Source organism: Cavia porcellus, unplaced genomic scaffold, assembly GCF_034190915.1.
Source record: "Cavia porcellus strain 051 isolate PalLab524CR breed Dunkin Hartley unplaced genomic scaffold, mCavPor4.1 scaffold_11, whole genome shotgun sequence".
In the NCBI taxonomy this organism is placed as follows: Eukaryota; Metazoa; Chordata; class Mammalia; order Rodentia; family Caviidae; genus Cavia; species Cavia porcellus.
Window position 1 is genome coordinate 47,501,439 of NW_026947494.1, and position 17,318 is coordinate 47,518,756.

Genomic DNA, 17,318 nt, shown 5'->3' on the forward strand with positions numbered 1-17,318 from the left:
AAAGGAGAGAGACCTTCCTGGCTCAAAAGTCAAGGTAGAAACTTTCTCAAATTGTAAGAGGCACACAGCAGGTATGTAGGGATGAATTATCTTTACTTTGTCAGCACAGTAAAAGCCACCACCTAAGATATAGTTGAGATGTGTCGCACGAGGTAATGAGACATGTCCCATGAAGAAGTATGGGGAAGAAGAGCACACGGTAGGTAAAACTCCACCTCTGTATCAATACCGCCAAGAGGTTGGGTACTCCACTCCACAGACACCACCAAAGCTGTGCACTTTTAGTTAGGGTTCGATTAACTTGGGTTCCCGTGGTTCCCCCATACCCCACCTCCTGCTTTCTCTCTAGTGCTTGAGCATGAGAATTAAAAGCTTTATTCCCGTGACAAGGTGCTTCTGTCTGATTCTTCTGACAAAAGCACAAGAACCCCCTGAGTTGGTAACATTCCTCCTAAGAAAAGAGACTTCCAAGGCAACATTATCCTAATAGGCTGTTTTTTTTAAAATTCTAAATGTTTATATCTTCCATGAACTTATTCTGTCTTCTCTATTTGCTAGTGTCCTCCCCATCATCTCGCTTCATCTCCAAATTTTCTGCCAGCATGGCATCTCATACCTTCTTTGGGCATTCGTCCTCCTTATCCCACTGACTCCATTAGCTTTCCATTGATATCAGTCCTGTTAGCTACCTGCCTGCTAGAGTGGCTGCCCTCCAAACACTGTTCACCAGCACGCTCTTTCCGGACCTGCAGCCAGCTGAGCTTTGCTCCCATCTGACATGAGTAAGAAGGAAGGCAGAACAAGACAGACTCAGGGCTACCATGAGGAATTCGGTTTTGCTGAAACTACTCTATCTTGGAATCTAGCACTCATTAAATAAATCATTATTTAGGATATAAATATACCCTCAAAATGCAGCCTAAAAACAAATACTTGTTCTATTTTTACACCCTGCCTCAATGACATATAGAGAAAAATCATCATTTTTACACCTATAAAGAGGTGTACAAGCTGTGTATGGAGGTGCAGACCTGTAATTGCTGCACTCGAGAGGTAAAGGCAGAAAGATCCTTAGAAGCTTGAGACCAGGCTGAACTCCATAGCAAGACACTGTCTCAAAAAGACAAAAAAACAAAAAACAAACAAACAAACAAAAAACGAATCTTGGACAAATCTATTTGAGCCTCTATTTTTCATTTCAAAAAAGGAAAAACTTTTGGCATTTGATATTTGATGTAGTTGTTTCTAGCACTAAATTAAAAATTTAAGGTTCGAGGTGTGAGAAAATATATGAAATCATGCCTCACATTAGAAGGTAAGGTACATACTGGAGTTTTCTCACAAGTTATAGACAGATTGCTCATATATACCAAATAAATAATAACGTGTGACACTTAGGCTAATGAGCAAAAGGAATTAAGTTTCTGAGCGGATTTAACTTTTCAAATAAATTCCTTTCATATACTCAGATTCAGTCTGTAGTAATGGAAGCTCACAGTCTTTTGCCTTTCCTTCCATGTACCCTTTCATCAGTTTAGCTTAGAAATTATTCTAGGGCTGTGGTGGCGGACCTGTGGCACAGGCGCTGCAGCCTGCTGTTTGGAATCACTGGCAGCTCTAAAGAAGCACACTATCACTGTGCTAGGCTATCATCTTACCCCATTGTTTTATCAATAACTCTAGAAAGAAAAAATAAGAATTAGAGTATGATTTAGTTTCCAGGAGAAACTAATCTAATCGTTTCCTTATGTATACCAAAGAAATAGGTTTATTTTTACCAAAATATTCATTATGAGTTTTTAAAATACAATTATCATTTACTCTTTTACAGATCTAAAACCATACTTAGAATACAGGATTAAGAAAGCAAAGAATAGAAAATCAAAACATACAGCCAAAACATGTTAACTGGTTTCATTCTTATCACAACATTTGATATATTTAAAAGAAAAAAGAGATAGGTTCTTAGTTTTAAAAAAGGGAACAAACTTGTCAAAAAATGCTTGCTGAACACCTAATCTAAGAAAGGCATGAGCAAAACTCTGCTTTCCAAAACAACTAATATTTTAACATTGCTTTAACAAATAGTTTTGTTCACTGTCTACAGTCTTTAATCTCTTTTGTGAAATGGGATTTCTTTGCAAATAATGAAATGACACGTATATTTAATTTAAATCACCTATCTGTTTATATCAAAAACTATGGATGCCCTTTTAAATTGTGAATTTGTTCCCTAAGTTCTTACTAGAAAGTCCACTGTTAAAATTGTAGTTCATTTTAAATTTCCTATAGCATTAAAAAAAAAAAAAAAAGAAAGAAAATCAGCAAACAGAGACTCTTTCTTGGTCAAAGAAAATACTCCTTTTCTAAAACATGGAGTTGACATAAACATATAAACAACATGCCACCTTACTAGAAATGTTCTATTCTTTGTAATTCTGTATAATTCACTATAATTTATAGTTCTTTAAAAAGACATATAATCTTTTTGTATGGGTTGTTTTCCCCTCTAATTTTCTACTGTATAAACCTTTTTTAATGAGTTGGATTGGAATGATCAGGTAAAACTAAAAAGTGAAAAAAATGGAAAAAAATGAAAATACTCTCAAAAGTCTTGAAAGAGTATTTCTTTAAAGATGTACTTACTCATATTGGTCTAAAAGAGAAGCAAAGCAACAAAAATATGATTAAATATAGAAAAAACAGTGTTGAAATCAACAAGCTACTTTCTGAAATGCAGAAGGCACACGTTGGCCTGAACTTATTCCAATATGGCAGCTGCCTCTTTGCCTGGTTGCTATGGACACATCCCCGTCATTCCCATACTTTCTACTCTCCAGACCTGTTTATGAAGGCCGAGGTGTTTCCTATTATGGTGCCTATGTCTGCACAGCACACAACCTGCCAGGAATAAGAGCCAGAGGCCGCCACTATAGGGATTATGGTGCAGCACAGCCTGGGTAAATGCTGATGAGAACACAAGCACAGCCTGGGCAAAACTCCACAGAGTGCTCACTGACAGATAAAGCCAACTCCACATCCTCTCTACCCAGACTAGCAGAGGATGCATTCAGAGAGATTATTTTCACACCAGTAAGATGCTACGACTAAAATAAGCAAAAAAGAGAAAAGTTTAAGACTACAGCATTAATGTTTTTCTCTGTGGACTATAAACTTTTAATTTAAATGAGACTAAACTAGCATATGTTGTGATAAAATTTCTGAGAGATGAATATCCATAAGCAGAACTCAGATTCTTAAGTGAGAAATACTTAGAGGACTTTTGTCAGGGAGAAAGAAACACTTTCTTAAAAAGGAGGATTTATAATGCTTCAACTCGCTCAATCCATAGCAAGAAATGGAATTTATATTAATCAATGTCATGTATCTTATATACTAATTTATGTGACCACTGATAAAATGTTACATCAGCACTCACTGGATGGGGCCTAAAAGCAGTATAGAAAACCTGCTCTAAAAAGTAAAACAAAAACAAACTATTACTCTAAATAAGACAATCACAAACAGAACCCTTTGAAAGTCAAAACAGAAAGACTATAACTAAGAAAAGGGAGGTTTAGAGGTAGACAGGACAAAATTGGCTTCACAGAGGAGGCAGCATTCCAGATGAGCCTTAGTGGATGGTCAAAAATTTTTTACATGATCTCCCTGTCTTAGAATAGTGTTAGATTTACGGAAAACTTATGAAGGAGCATGGCGAGCTCCCATGCTCTCCACATCCAGTATCCCCTATTATAAACATTTTATATTACCAAGGCACATTTGTCACATTATTGAGCCAAAACTGATATATTATTAACTAAAGTCCATACTCTATTTAATATCTCCTTAGCTCATATCTAATGAATGTTCTTTCTTCTACTCCAGATCCAATCCAATATGTCATGTATATTTACTTGTCATTTCTCATTAAGCTCCTCTAGGTTGAGATTTTCCTTGGTTTTGATAATCTTGAGTTTTGAGAGATTCTAGTCAACTGTATAGTAAAATGTTTCTCAACTGGAACTTATCTGACATTTTCCTTATCAGACTGGAGTTATATGCTTTTGGCAGGAAAAAGTCACAAACTGCCATTTTAATCAGATGATGTAGAGTACGTACTACCAATGTAATTCATCACTGTAAAAGCTGATCATCTTTTTATTTTTAATTTTCTGGTGCTGAGGACCAAACCCAGGACCTCCGTCTGCTAAACAAGTGTTCTACCACTGAGCTAAAACCCCAGCCCCAAGGCTGATCCCGATAACCCGGATGAGGTAGTGTTTGGCTGGTTTCTCACTGCAGAGGTACTCTTTTTCCCACTTGCATACTGTACCACTTGGAAGGAAACCAGAATACACAGTCCATATATAAGGAGTGTAGTCTCCCTCCTTTTGGGTAGGTATCTGTGTAAATTATTTAGAATTTTACACAAGAGATTTGCCTATTCTTCCCTCATTTAATTATTTATTCAATCAATTATATTATTATGGACTCAAGTATATTTGCTTTGAAAATTATCACAGAGACTACTACATTTTTTTTTTTTTTTTTTTTTTTTTTTTTTTTTTTCTCAAATTGTTCTAGCTTTAGCTGTGGGGAACTTTTTCAGTGTGCTCTTGCATCATTTTAGTATGTGGTCATCAATATGAGGTTTTGTTTGGCCATATCCTTTTAGCTTCTGGCACTACCAGATGCTCTAGGTTCATCTTGACATTTCCTATGTGAGGTCCAAGAACGAGCTATTTTTCCAAGGAGTCATGGTTCCTTTTACTAGAAAGTGGTATTAGAAAACCAAGATATGAGTAGCGCTCCACTGAGGTTTGTCTGACATTTTTCAGGTGTGCTACTAGAGGATGATTGCTGCTAGGCCATCTTTTTTGACAGAACAAGGAAATATCTGTAGCATACTATGATGCTTAATGTTGAAAGGTGGAATGGAAGACTATATTCTTAATAGACTTTTCTTAACATAAATATTAATAAAATACTTTGTGGGCTGCTTTCAGACTCATTGGGAGGAATAACAGATACATTCACTTATGTAAAATGCTAGCTAGACTATTCTTTCCCACTATTGTAGACATTTCTGCTACAAAAAGCTCAGGGAATATTAGATAATCACATAAAAAGTCAAGCTGGTTTGATGGAATATGTTGTAAAATTACAAATTAAAACAAAAAGATTAAAAGATATACTCTAAAAATAGAAATAGAGAATAAAAGCCATACAAAACAAACAGACTTTGTAAAAACCACTGAGGGTGGCTGTGCAAATGAACCACCACAATAGTCTTTTCTGGTTAGTTGACATCATTAAGCCACCATTAGAAGCCCTTCAAGACAGGGATCAGGATGGCAAACAAACCCTTCTCTCCATCCCTCCCTCCCCAAAATATGAAAAGAAAGGCTAATGCTATTCTTTCATAGATGCAAATATGACATATTAGTACCAACTGTGTTTCAGTCTTGATAATTTTCTCCTTTTAACTCATCAAATCATCATTCCAACTAAGTACCAGACAGTGTTTCCCTGAAATAAGACCTAACTGGAAAATAAAATTGTAATTAATAGCTGGTCATTACCATAGTGTTGCTCAGTGTCCTGTGAAAGATTATAACTCACTAGTGTCTTGTTTGGTGGCTGCTCTGTAATGGCAGGTAAGGCAGGGACAGGCTGATTAGGGCTGACATTCTTTATCTATAGTTAGGTCTTATTTTCAGGGAAATAGAACAGATGAAAAAACTGAAGCCTGGAAGGTAAAGTGGTCCAATTTACATCTAGCAAAAGGCAGATGATAAATTTAACCAAAGTAGCCTTGCTAAAGATAAGTGCTCTAAAATCTATAGACCATTTTTCCTGAGGAATGGCTACCTAATTAATAGAACATTTCTGCTAAAGAAAATTGTCACTTCTTCTCTACCAGTGAAATCTAATTCAAAAAGAAAACTCTTAAATTGTTTAAACCAAACCTATCTAACAAAAAATGTGACAATACTGTTCTTGCTGCTGAGTTAATGACTACGTCTAAAGTATGTGCAGTGTCAAACAGTGACGAGCAAAATCCTTTAAAGGTGACCTACAGAGGAATGTTTTTCATTTTGTCACATATTAAATTCAAACTGTTTTAGAAAAAAATATAAGTAGAACCTCAAACCCATGATTTCATGTATATCATTTTTAAAGTAAGGCATTCAGGTAAGTAGTTACATTTTAAAATAAATTACCTTAAAATCTGTTACATATACTAGAAGATATGAATATACACAGAAATGACATTTGAGCAGCATCATCTAGACTATAATTTCTTATGAAACAGATTAGAATTACTATGTTCTTTTACTTAAAGGAATATAGGATTTCTGTGTATAGTTCAAACAGGTAAGCACATATTTTATGGAATAGACAGTATGCGTTCTGCATCAAGTGAGTTTTGCATGTACACAGCTAATCCTGTCAAAGAGATTTAGAAAAGCATACTGAGCTTCAAAGAAGGCGTACTACCCAAAATATCAGGTAGGAAGAGAACAGAGCTGGAATCTGGAACCCAGATTCTACTGACCAAAACAAAAAACCAAAAACCTACTTTCTTTAATTCTGCAAAGTTGTCATAAGAATCACTGGCTAGGGGCTGTGGATTTAGCTCAGTGGTGTAAGCTCCTGCCTTGCAAGCAGGCAGTTGTGAGTTCGATCCCTGATACCGATAAAAAAGAAAAAGACAAAAAAAAGAGCTGAGAAGAATCACTGGCTAGTCTAAGAGTAGCCTCGATATAGTCTAAGAGTATAAGCATATTATTAGTAATAGCTGGTAATCTCATTTAATTTCCTAACAAACATAGAAGAATTACTTACTGAAGCAAATACAAAGGGATATGGTGAACAAAAGAAAATGCCTTCTTAAATAAATGCCTTTCAAATATACATGAATATTAAGATAAAAGGTGGCTGCCCATTTTTCAATTTTCTATAAAAATCTCAGACTGTGACAACCACCAGAAGTGCCAGGTAGAAACAAGTGTCAGCAATGTATAGTTTTAAAAGTGAAGACAATGGTGGAATTTTGGGGGAAAATATTAATAATATATCATAAGTTACTGAACTAAGAGGTCATGAACTCCAGCATATGAATCAATAAATCCCAAATTTTTGTTATACTGGCATACTCACATGAGGCCTACAAACATCAGGTATATGTATACATATATGTGTGTATATATATGTAAATATATTTGTTCACACATGCTTCAGCAATGGCCTCAAGCTACCTTGAACTAACTTAAAAGTATTGCTGACTGTTTTCAGGAATATTATAAGCCAGTTGTTAAATGTGTTCATTATTTAAAATTGTGTAAATTTATAGTTACACTTTAAAAATGAATTGTTTTCTCTGGTTCAACAAGAAAAAATGAAACTATTTTATTGAGCAACTGAACATCATGAAATAAATCATACTTCCATATCTCTTATATATGTGTATCTTAAGTAACAACTACAATCTATGTGACTGTTACAAAAATCTTCCTGAATTGAATCAAAGCATTATTAATTATCTTGCTATGTATTTGGGGGAGAAAAATTTATTTTATTTGTAACATTGGTAAATTTTATCATAACTGAGTCTCAAACTTTGAAATTTTTTAGAAAACAATAGTTCACAATGCTTTTGAACGGAATTTACCATTTTTCCATAAATTAAAACATGTAATAAATGAAAGCAATTTTTCTAGTAGATTGGCTTACTAATCATAAAAATAAGAGGTTTTAAATAATTAAATTTTAGGGACAGATATTTAAGCTTCCTGACATAGGAACTTAGCTGATGGCAATGGAGACAATGCTGTTTACAAAACCTTAGTATCTTGCTTGAAAAAAGTCAAGGTCTTACTATTCCATGAAAAAAACATTTTTACAGAAAGCATTTCCCTCTTTCTATTATTAAAAGCAAACATTTTTTTCTAATAGTACATATATAAATAAGGACTCTCTTTGTTCATACTCACTTTAAGGTACTATATACAAGCTTTACAAATCTTGCCCAAATCTACCTTTATTAACTAGATGAAAGATATCCAACTTAAATAATAAAAGGGTAAGTTCCTATAATTATAAAACATGCTCTTTTAAGAGTCAGACGTTTTTCTTTGGATGAAGTAACTTTTAATAACTCTCTTGTTTCAGTTTTAAATACAGTATTTTAATATTTTATAACTATTGTTGCTATTTTCACTGCACAATGTGTCTTTCCCACCTTCCCTCTTCAAAGTTCAACATTTACTTCTACATTATCTTGTACTTGTGTGATGCTACAATACCTTAATATTAAGCCACTTCCATGAACACCCCATATTCCCTCAAGCACCCCTCCTGCCTGCAAAACAAATTGATCAGCATCACAAAGTGCTCATCTATTTTACGCACTGACCATCACGAAGCAGCAGGGGGAGCAGCCAGAAAAGCACTAAGAAAAAGCAACCCAGAAAAGCACCTCTTACTTATGGGCAACAGAAGCGTGCTAAAGATATTTGCTAAAAACAAAAGACAGAATAAATTCCATAAGAAGTCACAATCACATTTGCAAAACTGGCCTACGTACCTCTAAAACGGACTACAGAAAAACCTTAAGCGTCTCTGAAAGAGGCTTACATCCTAACTTCAGAACAGACTTTTAACTTGAAAGCCAACAGTTTCCAGTAATACTAACATTCAGAACTGTCCCCCCAAACTAGAGTAAAAGCAAAATACACTGTTTTCATGATGTTATATTTTAGGGAGACTCAAAATGATTTTGCTTTCTCCTTCAAACATCACTACATTTACAAAGGCCTGGTGAAATGTATGAAAGGATTAAATTATAGAGCTCTAGGGCATAAAGTCTTTGAAAGACCTGATGTCTGGACTTCTGTCCTGTCCTCCAAGTTCCTTCCTACCCTCATAAACCTTCTATGACTGAAAAGTGAAAACACTATGAAACTATTCTGCATTAAAAAGTACTTTACTAACAAAGTACTTAGCTTTTCAAGACTTACACATAAGGATAGAAAATTGCCCACCAACATACATGATATTGTACATATTCTAAAGGTACATATTCTATAAGGGTTATCTTTTCAGTTTTATAGTTAAGTTTGTTTAAATTCATTTAGCTTTTCTGCCTGGAATTTTAAATTTAAGAAATTTAAAATAAATTTAAGAAAACACTAAGCTTCTAACTAAAACTTCAAAATGTTCTATCAAGTTATTTAAATTAAGTAAAGATGGTTAAGAATTATACTTCATGAAACTTATATCTATCATAAATTATATATCAACAAAAACAAACAAAACCACTGTAGCCAAAGAAGAAATAAATGAAGTTTCAGCTAAACCCCACATAATAAAGGTGTAGTGCCTATTCTTGTCAGATATTGTTTTAGTTACTGATATATATATATATATATATATATATATATAATTTTTTTTTTAACTCTCACGTTAACCTTACACCTATATTTTGCCAAGGAGACTGAAACTAAAAAAGTTTAGGCCGTTTTTAAAAATGTAACTCAGGAACAAGTAGAATAAAACCATGATTGAACTTTCAGGTCTGCAATCTGCAAGCCTTAAGATATCTCCCTAAAACTGCTGTCAATTATAGCAATGAGGTTCCAAAGGAAATCTGCACAAATCTCAGGCAGATCAATGAGCTTATGAGGGTAAATGCTGTAGATTTAATCACTCAAATTAAATGCCATCTGGAGTCTCTTATCCTGTTGGTACAAGCATCCTACATGTGTTTCAGCTAAGCAAAGGCCTTATCCAAAATTTCAGTAATTTTTCCTGCCTCTGCTACATCAACAAGCACTAGGTACACCGCAATTTTAACACAGAAACTATAGCCTGTTTCTAACATCATCTTTTAACTACTGTTTTAGATTTCCTCAAGATTTTTTAAAAATTTATGTTACTTGTTAATTCAGTTTGTTCAGTGGATTTCGGGAATCAATTTCCTTCTCTTTACTCCCAAACCCATTTCACTAATAAGTATTTTCTGCTATCACTTAAATTTGTAGACTTCTTACTAATGTTATTAGGCTTTTTAATCTGTCAGAAGTAAAATTTTTAAAAAACCCCAAGAGAAACAAGCACAGGGAAAAGTATCCTAATTTTTCAAAACAGAATAAACTGAAAACATCAACAGAATGAAAGGCAATAAGACTAATAACCGAAAGACAATGTTTCAGATTTATTCATTCACACTAAAAGACGTCAAAAACTGAGCTGACATGTGAATCAAGCTGTGTACATTCCCAGTCAAGAAAGAAGGTGACATGCGGCTCACAGAGACCTTCCCATCAGTTGCCCCAACTCAGTTCATAGCTCTTGTGGCTCATCTGTATCCTTCTTATCAAGCAAAAGGTAACTTTACTACCATTACCAAGAGCTTTTCTTTCTAAGCTAATCCTTCTTCATTTATCAAATGTCATATGAGCACAACACTAATCTAGAAATGAATGAATTAAAGAAGAAATGGGTGGCCTACATATTAAGTTTGATCAGTAGCTCCAGCTGTGCTAGCCTTCATTTTCAGAAGTGTCATGTCAATAATCTTTCAACCACAACACAGAAACACAGCTAGAATGACCGCATTTTGAAAAAGCATTTCTCATTTATTTTATTTTAACCAAATAAACCCATTTCCCCTGTGACCCCTGTGAATTAACTCAAATTTTAATTTGGATGCCTACACAATATTTAAAAGAAAACAAAATACCCCTCACTTATTCGGTGCTGTGAAAGACACCATTTGAGGAACTACTGTGACCTGAAGTGTTTTTAATCTTAGATTAAACTACTTCAGAGATGAAGTCATTTAACAATACACTGTTAGAATGCACATCAATTTTCACACTAACCATATGGATTTTGGGAAAGTAGCAGCTGAGGTGCACTTCACTGAAAAAGTATTGTCAAAATATCTTGAAAACATTAACAAAAGTGTGTATTTTGCTAGATGCCTTCAGATTCGACTCTGCCTTTTAGCACAAAGAATCAACCAGGCAACTGAGAACTCAGGCCCACTGCAGAAGAGTTCCCCTGAGTACTTAGAACATTGGAGATAGCAGCATACATGGAGTGCTACTATAAATCAAATTATGAAAAATAACATTTTATAAAAATAAAAATTTGAGTCAAATGAGAATAGGACCCCCTGCCTATGGGGAGAGGAAGAGTCCCAGTAAGAAAGCAGTAACCCTTCATTTTAAAAGAAGAACCATGCTAAATTTAGAAATGAGTTCCAAATGACAAAACAAACACTACAAAATAAACCCTAGGAATCTGATGGTCATATGCACCTGGGCAGGTCAATGTGCATATGGGCAGGTTAGTTACTTGCAGGCAGGGAGTAGGGAAACTCCTTTTACTTATTTGAAGCCTACTTTTCATTTAAACAACAATGCTATCTATGTAGGAAATGTTAACAGAAAAGATAAGCAAGTGGCTCAATGCTATGGCTTTTTTGCAAAAACCACAGGAGAAAGAAACAGGTGAGATAAAAAATTACAGCAAGCATTTGAAAATGGTATCACTCATCCCAGACATATACATATAAAACAGTAAAATGTCATAACCTTCTTGACCTTGCAAATAGGTGGCCCAAAACATATATTTATCCTTTAGAGACAACTATTATTGTCACACAACCTGACCAGTTCTTACTAGCTGAATACCTCAGCCATCTGCATCAAACATGGTCTTGCTTCCTTTCCTGTCCCCTCCCACAGTTAGTCATTAAAAACACACAAAGTCCCAATTATTCCTTTGCACAACTAAAGACAAAAAGAACAAGAATTCTAAAGAAATAGAATATGGCAAAAGTAAGACAGTACCTTGCCTTCCAGGTTATGTCAAGGTTGTCTCAGACTGAAGTTTATTTCTCAGGCCCCAAACCCCATTTAATGCCCAAACCAAAGCCTTAGTACATATGGCACAAATGCCCAGCCAAAGCCTCATGGTAACTAAATGACCTCAGACTCCAGGTTTGTCTTCTAATTCTGAAGGAAACGAAGGTAATCATCACAATGAACCTTCCAGCTTCCTCGATGATCCCATGGACATGTGAAATATAAAAAAGTCCACTTCCTGCAGGCCACCCAGACAACTACATTAACCTGAGTGAAGGTTCCAAGTTCAGTAAACTCTTGAGCTTGAAAGCAGTAGTAGGTGGTGGCCTCCAAGTGATTTCATTGACAAGCAGCAACTCTTATTTCCAACCAGGAATTCCAAGAATATCTATAAATATGCACTGCCAACTGACCCTACTGGATTTCTGCTGCAAGGGCAAAGTGTCACTTAACAGCCCTGTGTCTTTGAGCTACTCAATCAAATTATGTCAAAGTTGCTTTTGCAAAATGTTTGATTTATCTATAGTGAGTGGAAGACAGAAGGAAGGCTTGGAAACAGAAACCTCCCCCCAAGGGAGCAAATCAGCTAATATGCAGTAAATGTGACTCATATCTCTAGGTATTTCCCAGACCACCAAGCCTGGTTCTTCCCCAGTGTGGAAATGGGCAGACAGGGACATAGGTGACAGCGCATCGAGGGCTTACCTTGTTCGAGGCCATCTCACTGACGGAGTGCCTGGTCTGCAAGGTCTCTAGCTGGTCCAGACACCAGTCCAGCTCCTCCAGGGTCTCGCTGGCCAGTTTCTGGTAGGCCTCCTCTGCGAAGAGATAGGGAAAGTGGGACTCAGTTCTCAAGCGCTTCACGGGGCCGCCGGCGAGCTCAAAGGGGGCCATTCTGCCGTACCCCGCCATGCTCGGGTGCCCGGTGCCCGCACATGAGGGCTGCTCCTTCATATTGCCCAGCCCGGCGGCGCGACGGGGGCCGAGGCTGTGCTCGCGGGGCAGCAGGCGTCGGGGAGGTGCAGTTTATCCAGCTTGACGTTCGGGTTCGGCCTGCCAGAGGGCGCGCAAAGTGAGAAACGCCAACTTTCGCTGGGGGGCGCGGGCGCCAGGAGCCCGATGCGACTTTTGGCGGCGCGGCGGATAGGCGTCCCCGTCCCGGAGCTCGCCTTCCCCGCAGGGCAGCGTGTGGTCCCGGACCCGGTCCTCAGGTCCGCCGGCCCGCGCCCGCCTGCCCGCCCGCCCGCTGCGAGCCTCCTGCAGGGCGCTCCAAGCGAATGAATCAGCCGCGGCGGGGTGCGCGGCCACCACGTTTCCTGTTTTCTTTCTCAAGTCCTCGGGCGGCGGGCGCAGCGCGGCTCCATCGCGGCGGCTTTCCGGGAACACTCCCCCTCACGCCCCCCGCGGGCGGCCGTCGGCGCGGCCTGGCTCCTCCTCAGCTCCCCTCCGCGGACTCCGCCAACTGCAAAAACCTGCGTGCGCCCCCCGCCGCGTCCTTCCCGCAGTCCAGCCGCCTCGCCGCGGCATCCCCGGAGCGGCCGGCCGGCCGCCGCGGCTTTGAAGCGCAGCCTGAGGGCGCGGGCGCTCGCGGGTGGCCGAAGGGCCGACGTGGGGCCGCCGGCAGAAGGAGGGCAGTGGAAAACCCGGCGCGGAGCGCCCGACGCGCGCCACCGGCCACCCGCCGCGGGGCTCGGGGGGCACCCGGCGCGCAGGCGCGTGCGGCGCGCACCTGCCCCGCGGGACCCCGCCGCCGAAGCCCCGCGCGCGCACCCTCGGTTCCCGACCGGACTCTAGACCCGAGTCCCCGCGAGGCGGCGTGCAGACCCTCGCAGTCTCCTCTGAGGGATGACGTTTAGAGTTCCCGAGGGTTCCTTTCTGAGGGTTTGGGACTGACTTTAAAGGAGCAGAAGGTGGGAATAAGGACATTTCCATTAGGAGCAGATACTTTCCATATCCAGCCCAGGCCCTAAGTACAGACTTCTAAAGTTTGGGGTGGACAGAAATAACAAAACAAAACATCGTGTTATGGAGTCAGGGACGCCTTTGCATGGTGCGATATGATATGGTGCAATTTCATATCCAGAATGACCTAAGAGTTATCTTAAAGGTGCAGCAACGTGAATGAACCAAAGGGAAGGAGAGTTTACACCTGACCTGCATTCGTGCTTCCTTGTGGATCTGCATAAGACCAGGATAGCCCTGTGATACCAAGGAGCAAAGTGTGGAAGGGCATTACAACCCACCAGGTACAAAAAATGACAGATGCTGAAAAGACCATATCCAAAGGTTCTGGGAAACCTGTTCAACTTTTAAAAAGCTGACTAAGGGGACCAAGAGCACTCTCCCTACACTGATCAATCCTGGAGAACTTAAAAACATTACCATATGGATAAGTAAACCATCTGTAGGTGAAAAAAATCATAATTCCTAAGGACGGGCCCATCTTATAAATATTTGTCATTGTCAACTAGAAAGACATTGAAAAGCAAGAAGAAATAAGGTCCCTTTTTTGGTCTTCCAATCTATAGGATTGTTGGAAAAGAAATTCTGCTCTTGAAATTTAGGCTCCATAAATTATCAGTAGCATAACAAGAGTTTCATGAACTGAATTTCAGGATCCTGGAATTTTTCAAATAAATTCTTAAACACAATTTGAAAAAGTTACAGTAACTTTCAAACTATTTGTTATGTGTCACCATGCCTTGTATCAACTATTCTTGAATGAGTTACTATCCACTTTAGGCTCTTTTGTTCTACTTTTTTTTCCTGCACAAATTTCTGTAAATACATATTTTAAGTGTAGAAGCAGCTGCTGACCTTGATAGGTGAATTAAAATTTAAGGGTGAAGTTCTTTTCCTTCTTAGAAAAAGGAACAGCGTTAAAGATAATTTTAATTTATTTTATGGTCTAATGATCCACATTTAGCATATCCAGTATGTTAGAGGCACTGTCATGTGGGTATTTGTTCACTGTCATCTTTTCAGTCATCAGGAAGCCAGGAGTCCCCCATCTACATCTCTAAAACCTGGAGGTCTAACTCTCTAGAGCATTCCTGAAGCCCAGGCAAGGTCTCAGCACGTAACTCCCTCACACTTTCCCTTGTCTTCACTAACTTTCTTAAGCCTTTTTGAAATCAGAAGTACAAATTCAGACCTTGGACCGGCAAGATAGACTCCACATATTATATTTCAGTCTTTATTTTTTAATGTGGAAAAGTAATTCAGGTTGATGCTTCAAGACATCATGGTCTTAGATATAAGATTTGCTCTTCAGAAGGTGGTATAGTAACTAGAGGGGCAGTTTATTTCATTTTCTTTCCAGATCATGGGTTACCATGTTGAATATTAAAATTTGACTGTGATCTGAAGGAAAGAAAAAAAAGATGATCCAGAACATATGTACTACCAGCAATTAACAAAATGATTATTAACAACAGAATGATGAACTGTTTTTAAAAATTGGTGCCCCAATAATTATTATTGCTATTAGTATTGAGCTGAGATTGTTACTTTTTTTTTTCAAATTCCCGGGTTAATAGGCAATATGGTTAGCTGCAGTTTTTCAGGATCATTATTAAGCCTCCACTTTTAGAAATTTTAACACCAAGTGTTTTAGGATATCCAGTAACTGACCTTTTCATCCCTACCAAAAAAAAAGGAAGAAAGAAAGAAAGAAAAGAAACTGCTTCACTGTGGAGCTGCCAGCTATCCTACAGGAAATTGAGTCACTACCCCAAGCAACACACCTAAATGTCATCTGCAACTAGCAGGACAAAAACAGGGAGCCAGTTTAATTTTGGCTTTTACCAAGAACACATACTGCATTCATTAATAAAATACTTTCACTCACAGAGAGCAGTATGCACTACAGCTCTGCTTCAAAATACATGAAAACTCTTCTATTTAACTGTCCAAAATCTTGTGTTCAGGAACTGAAGAGAGAAAAACACCCAAGCGAAAACTGTTGGCTACCTGCCATACAGGGTAGGAGAGGGCAATGGAACGGTAACTAATAACTTGAGCCTTTGGCAGTCCCTTTCCGCAGCAGCAGCATCAACTTTCTTCAAGGTACCCTTGAACTATGTGATGCTCATGTTTCTGCTCAGAGTCTCCTGTGAAAAAACAGTCCTCAAGATTTGCAGGCCAGCCCGTGGCTTCCGTCACAGTGATGCGCGCAAGGGTTCCCCTGACACATGGCCTAAAACCTTGCCAGGGCCTCCAGGAGAGGATGCTGAAGCTGCAACTTCCCTTTGCAAAGGAAAAAAGCCTCAGCTGAGAGCCACAGCAGTCAGCTAGACTCTGAAGCTGTTTTCTTGTGAAACCTTCTGCCAGTTACTCTCACCCACTATTTGCCAGGATATTGACCAGTGAAGTAAAAGGGTCCATCCACTCTGCAGGACATATGACTGTATGGGTTTGTTTTCTTTGCCAACACTTGTAGGGAAAAGGTTTGCATGTATTTGTTGTAATTCCTAGACAGGCCTAGTGCTACAAATGAGGAAAACAAGTGCCCCCCCCCCAAAGGATACTATTTACTTGCCTTTAATTTAGAAACTCATAAAAATATCACTACCAATTCAGATCATTTTAAAATTTTAAAAACTTCATTAAACAGATCCTATGAGACAATACTTAAGTATGGATGTTTCTAACCAGTTCTAATTTCTCCTTTCTTGATTCCCGACAAAATCCCTTCTCTGTTCCTAAGGAAGGAGATAGCAGTGTCTGAAGTAGGCAGAGCTGGAGAGAATTACTTCTGCTTCACCATTCATTGTTCTGAGCTAGTCACTGCCTGACTTGGCTGTGGAAGATTTGTGCAGGTTAGCTCTCACTTTTGCTGACATGAGTTTTTTTCCTCCATACGTTTTATCTGATGGGAAATACATGAAGACCTTGGATTCTCTTTCAGTGTGTACATACAACAGGTTTAAGCAAAGCTTGCCAGCGGCAAGCAGCTGTCATGCCCAAGTGTATTATTTCTGGCATCAAATTCTTGTTTTGAAGTATTTGAAAATATATAAACTTTCACTTAGTACTTCAAAAATTTGTCCAAAGAGAAGATAATTTTGTGAGCGTTTTTTCCTTTTATCTTCCTACCATCTACATTTTTTTCTAGTGCTGCCTAAGGTGCTAGTAAAATATTTTAAATAAGAACAGGATTGAGTTTCACTGACTTCTAGTCCCCTCTACAACTCAGCTTTTATTTAGCACTGACTCTTCATTATCCATTGAGTTCACACAAACAAAATGACTACAGGAGTTGTGTCCCTTTTCTAAGAAAAGCCTGGAGTGAAGTAGTGGAGACATTTTAGCACATCCGATAGTAGGATGTACTCTGAAAGAGGAAGCACGTGTGCTATGGGACAATGAAGAGGGGGCTAATGAAGTCAGACTATACAGAGGCAGAATGGGAAAAGGGTGAGTTCTACACAAGGA

General features: G+C 38.5%; 1 protein-coding gene across 22 annotated transcripts in view; it reads right to left on the reverse strand.

Moving 5' to 3' along the window:
• The window catches only part of Pde4d (3',5'-cyclic-AMP phosphodiesterase 4D), a 1,361,839-nt gene that overhangs the window by 39,704 nt on the left and 1,304,817 nt on the right, over positions 1-17,318 (reverse strand). For 20 of the 22 annotated variants that reach the window (XM_063258692.1, XM_063258681.1, XM_063258684.1 and 17 more), the window contains one exon: positions 12,588-12,700. In XM_063258692.1, the coding sequence (XP_063114762.1) occupies positions 12,588-12,700 (113 nt within the window). Of the gene's footprint in view, positions 1-11,867; positions 12,410-12,587; positions 12,701-12,786; positions 13,049-17,318 lie in introns of those variants that run through there. The other 2 variants (XM_013152848.2, XM_063258700.1) reach the window with 2 other exon arrangements.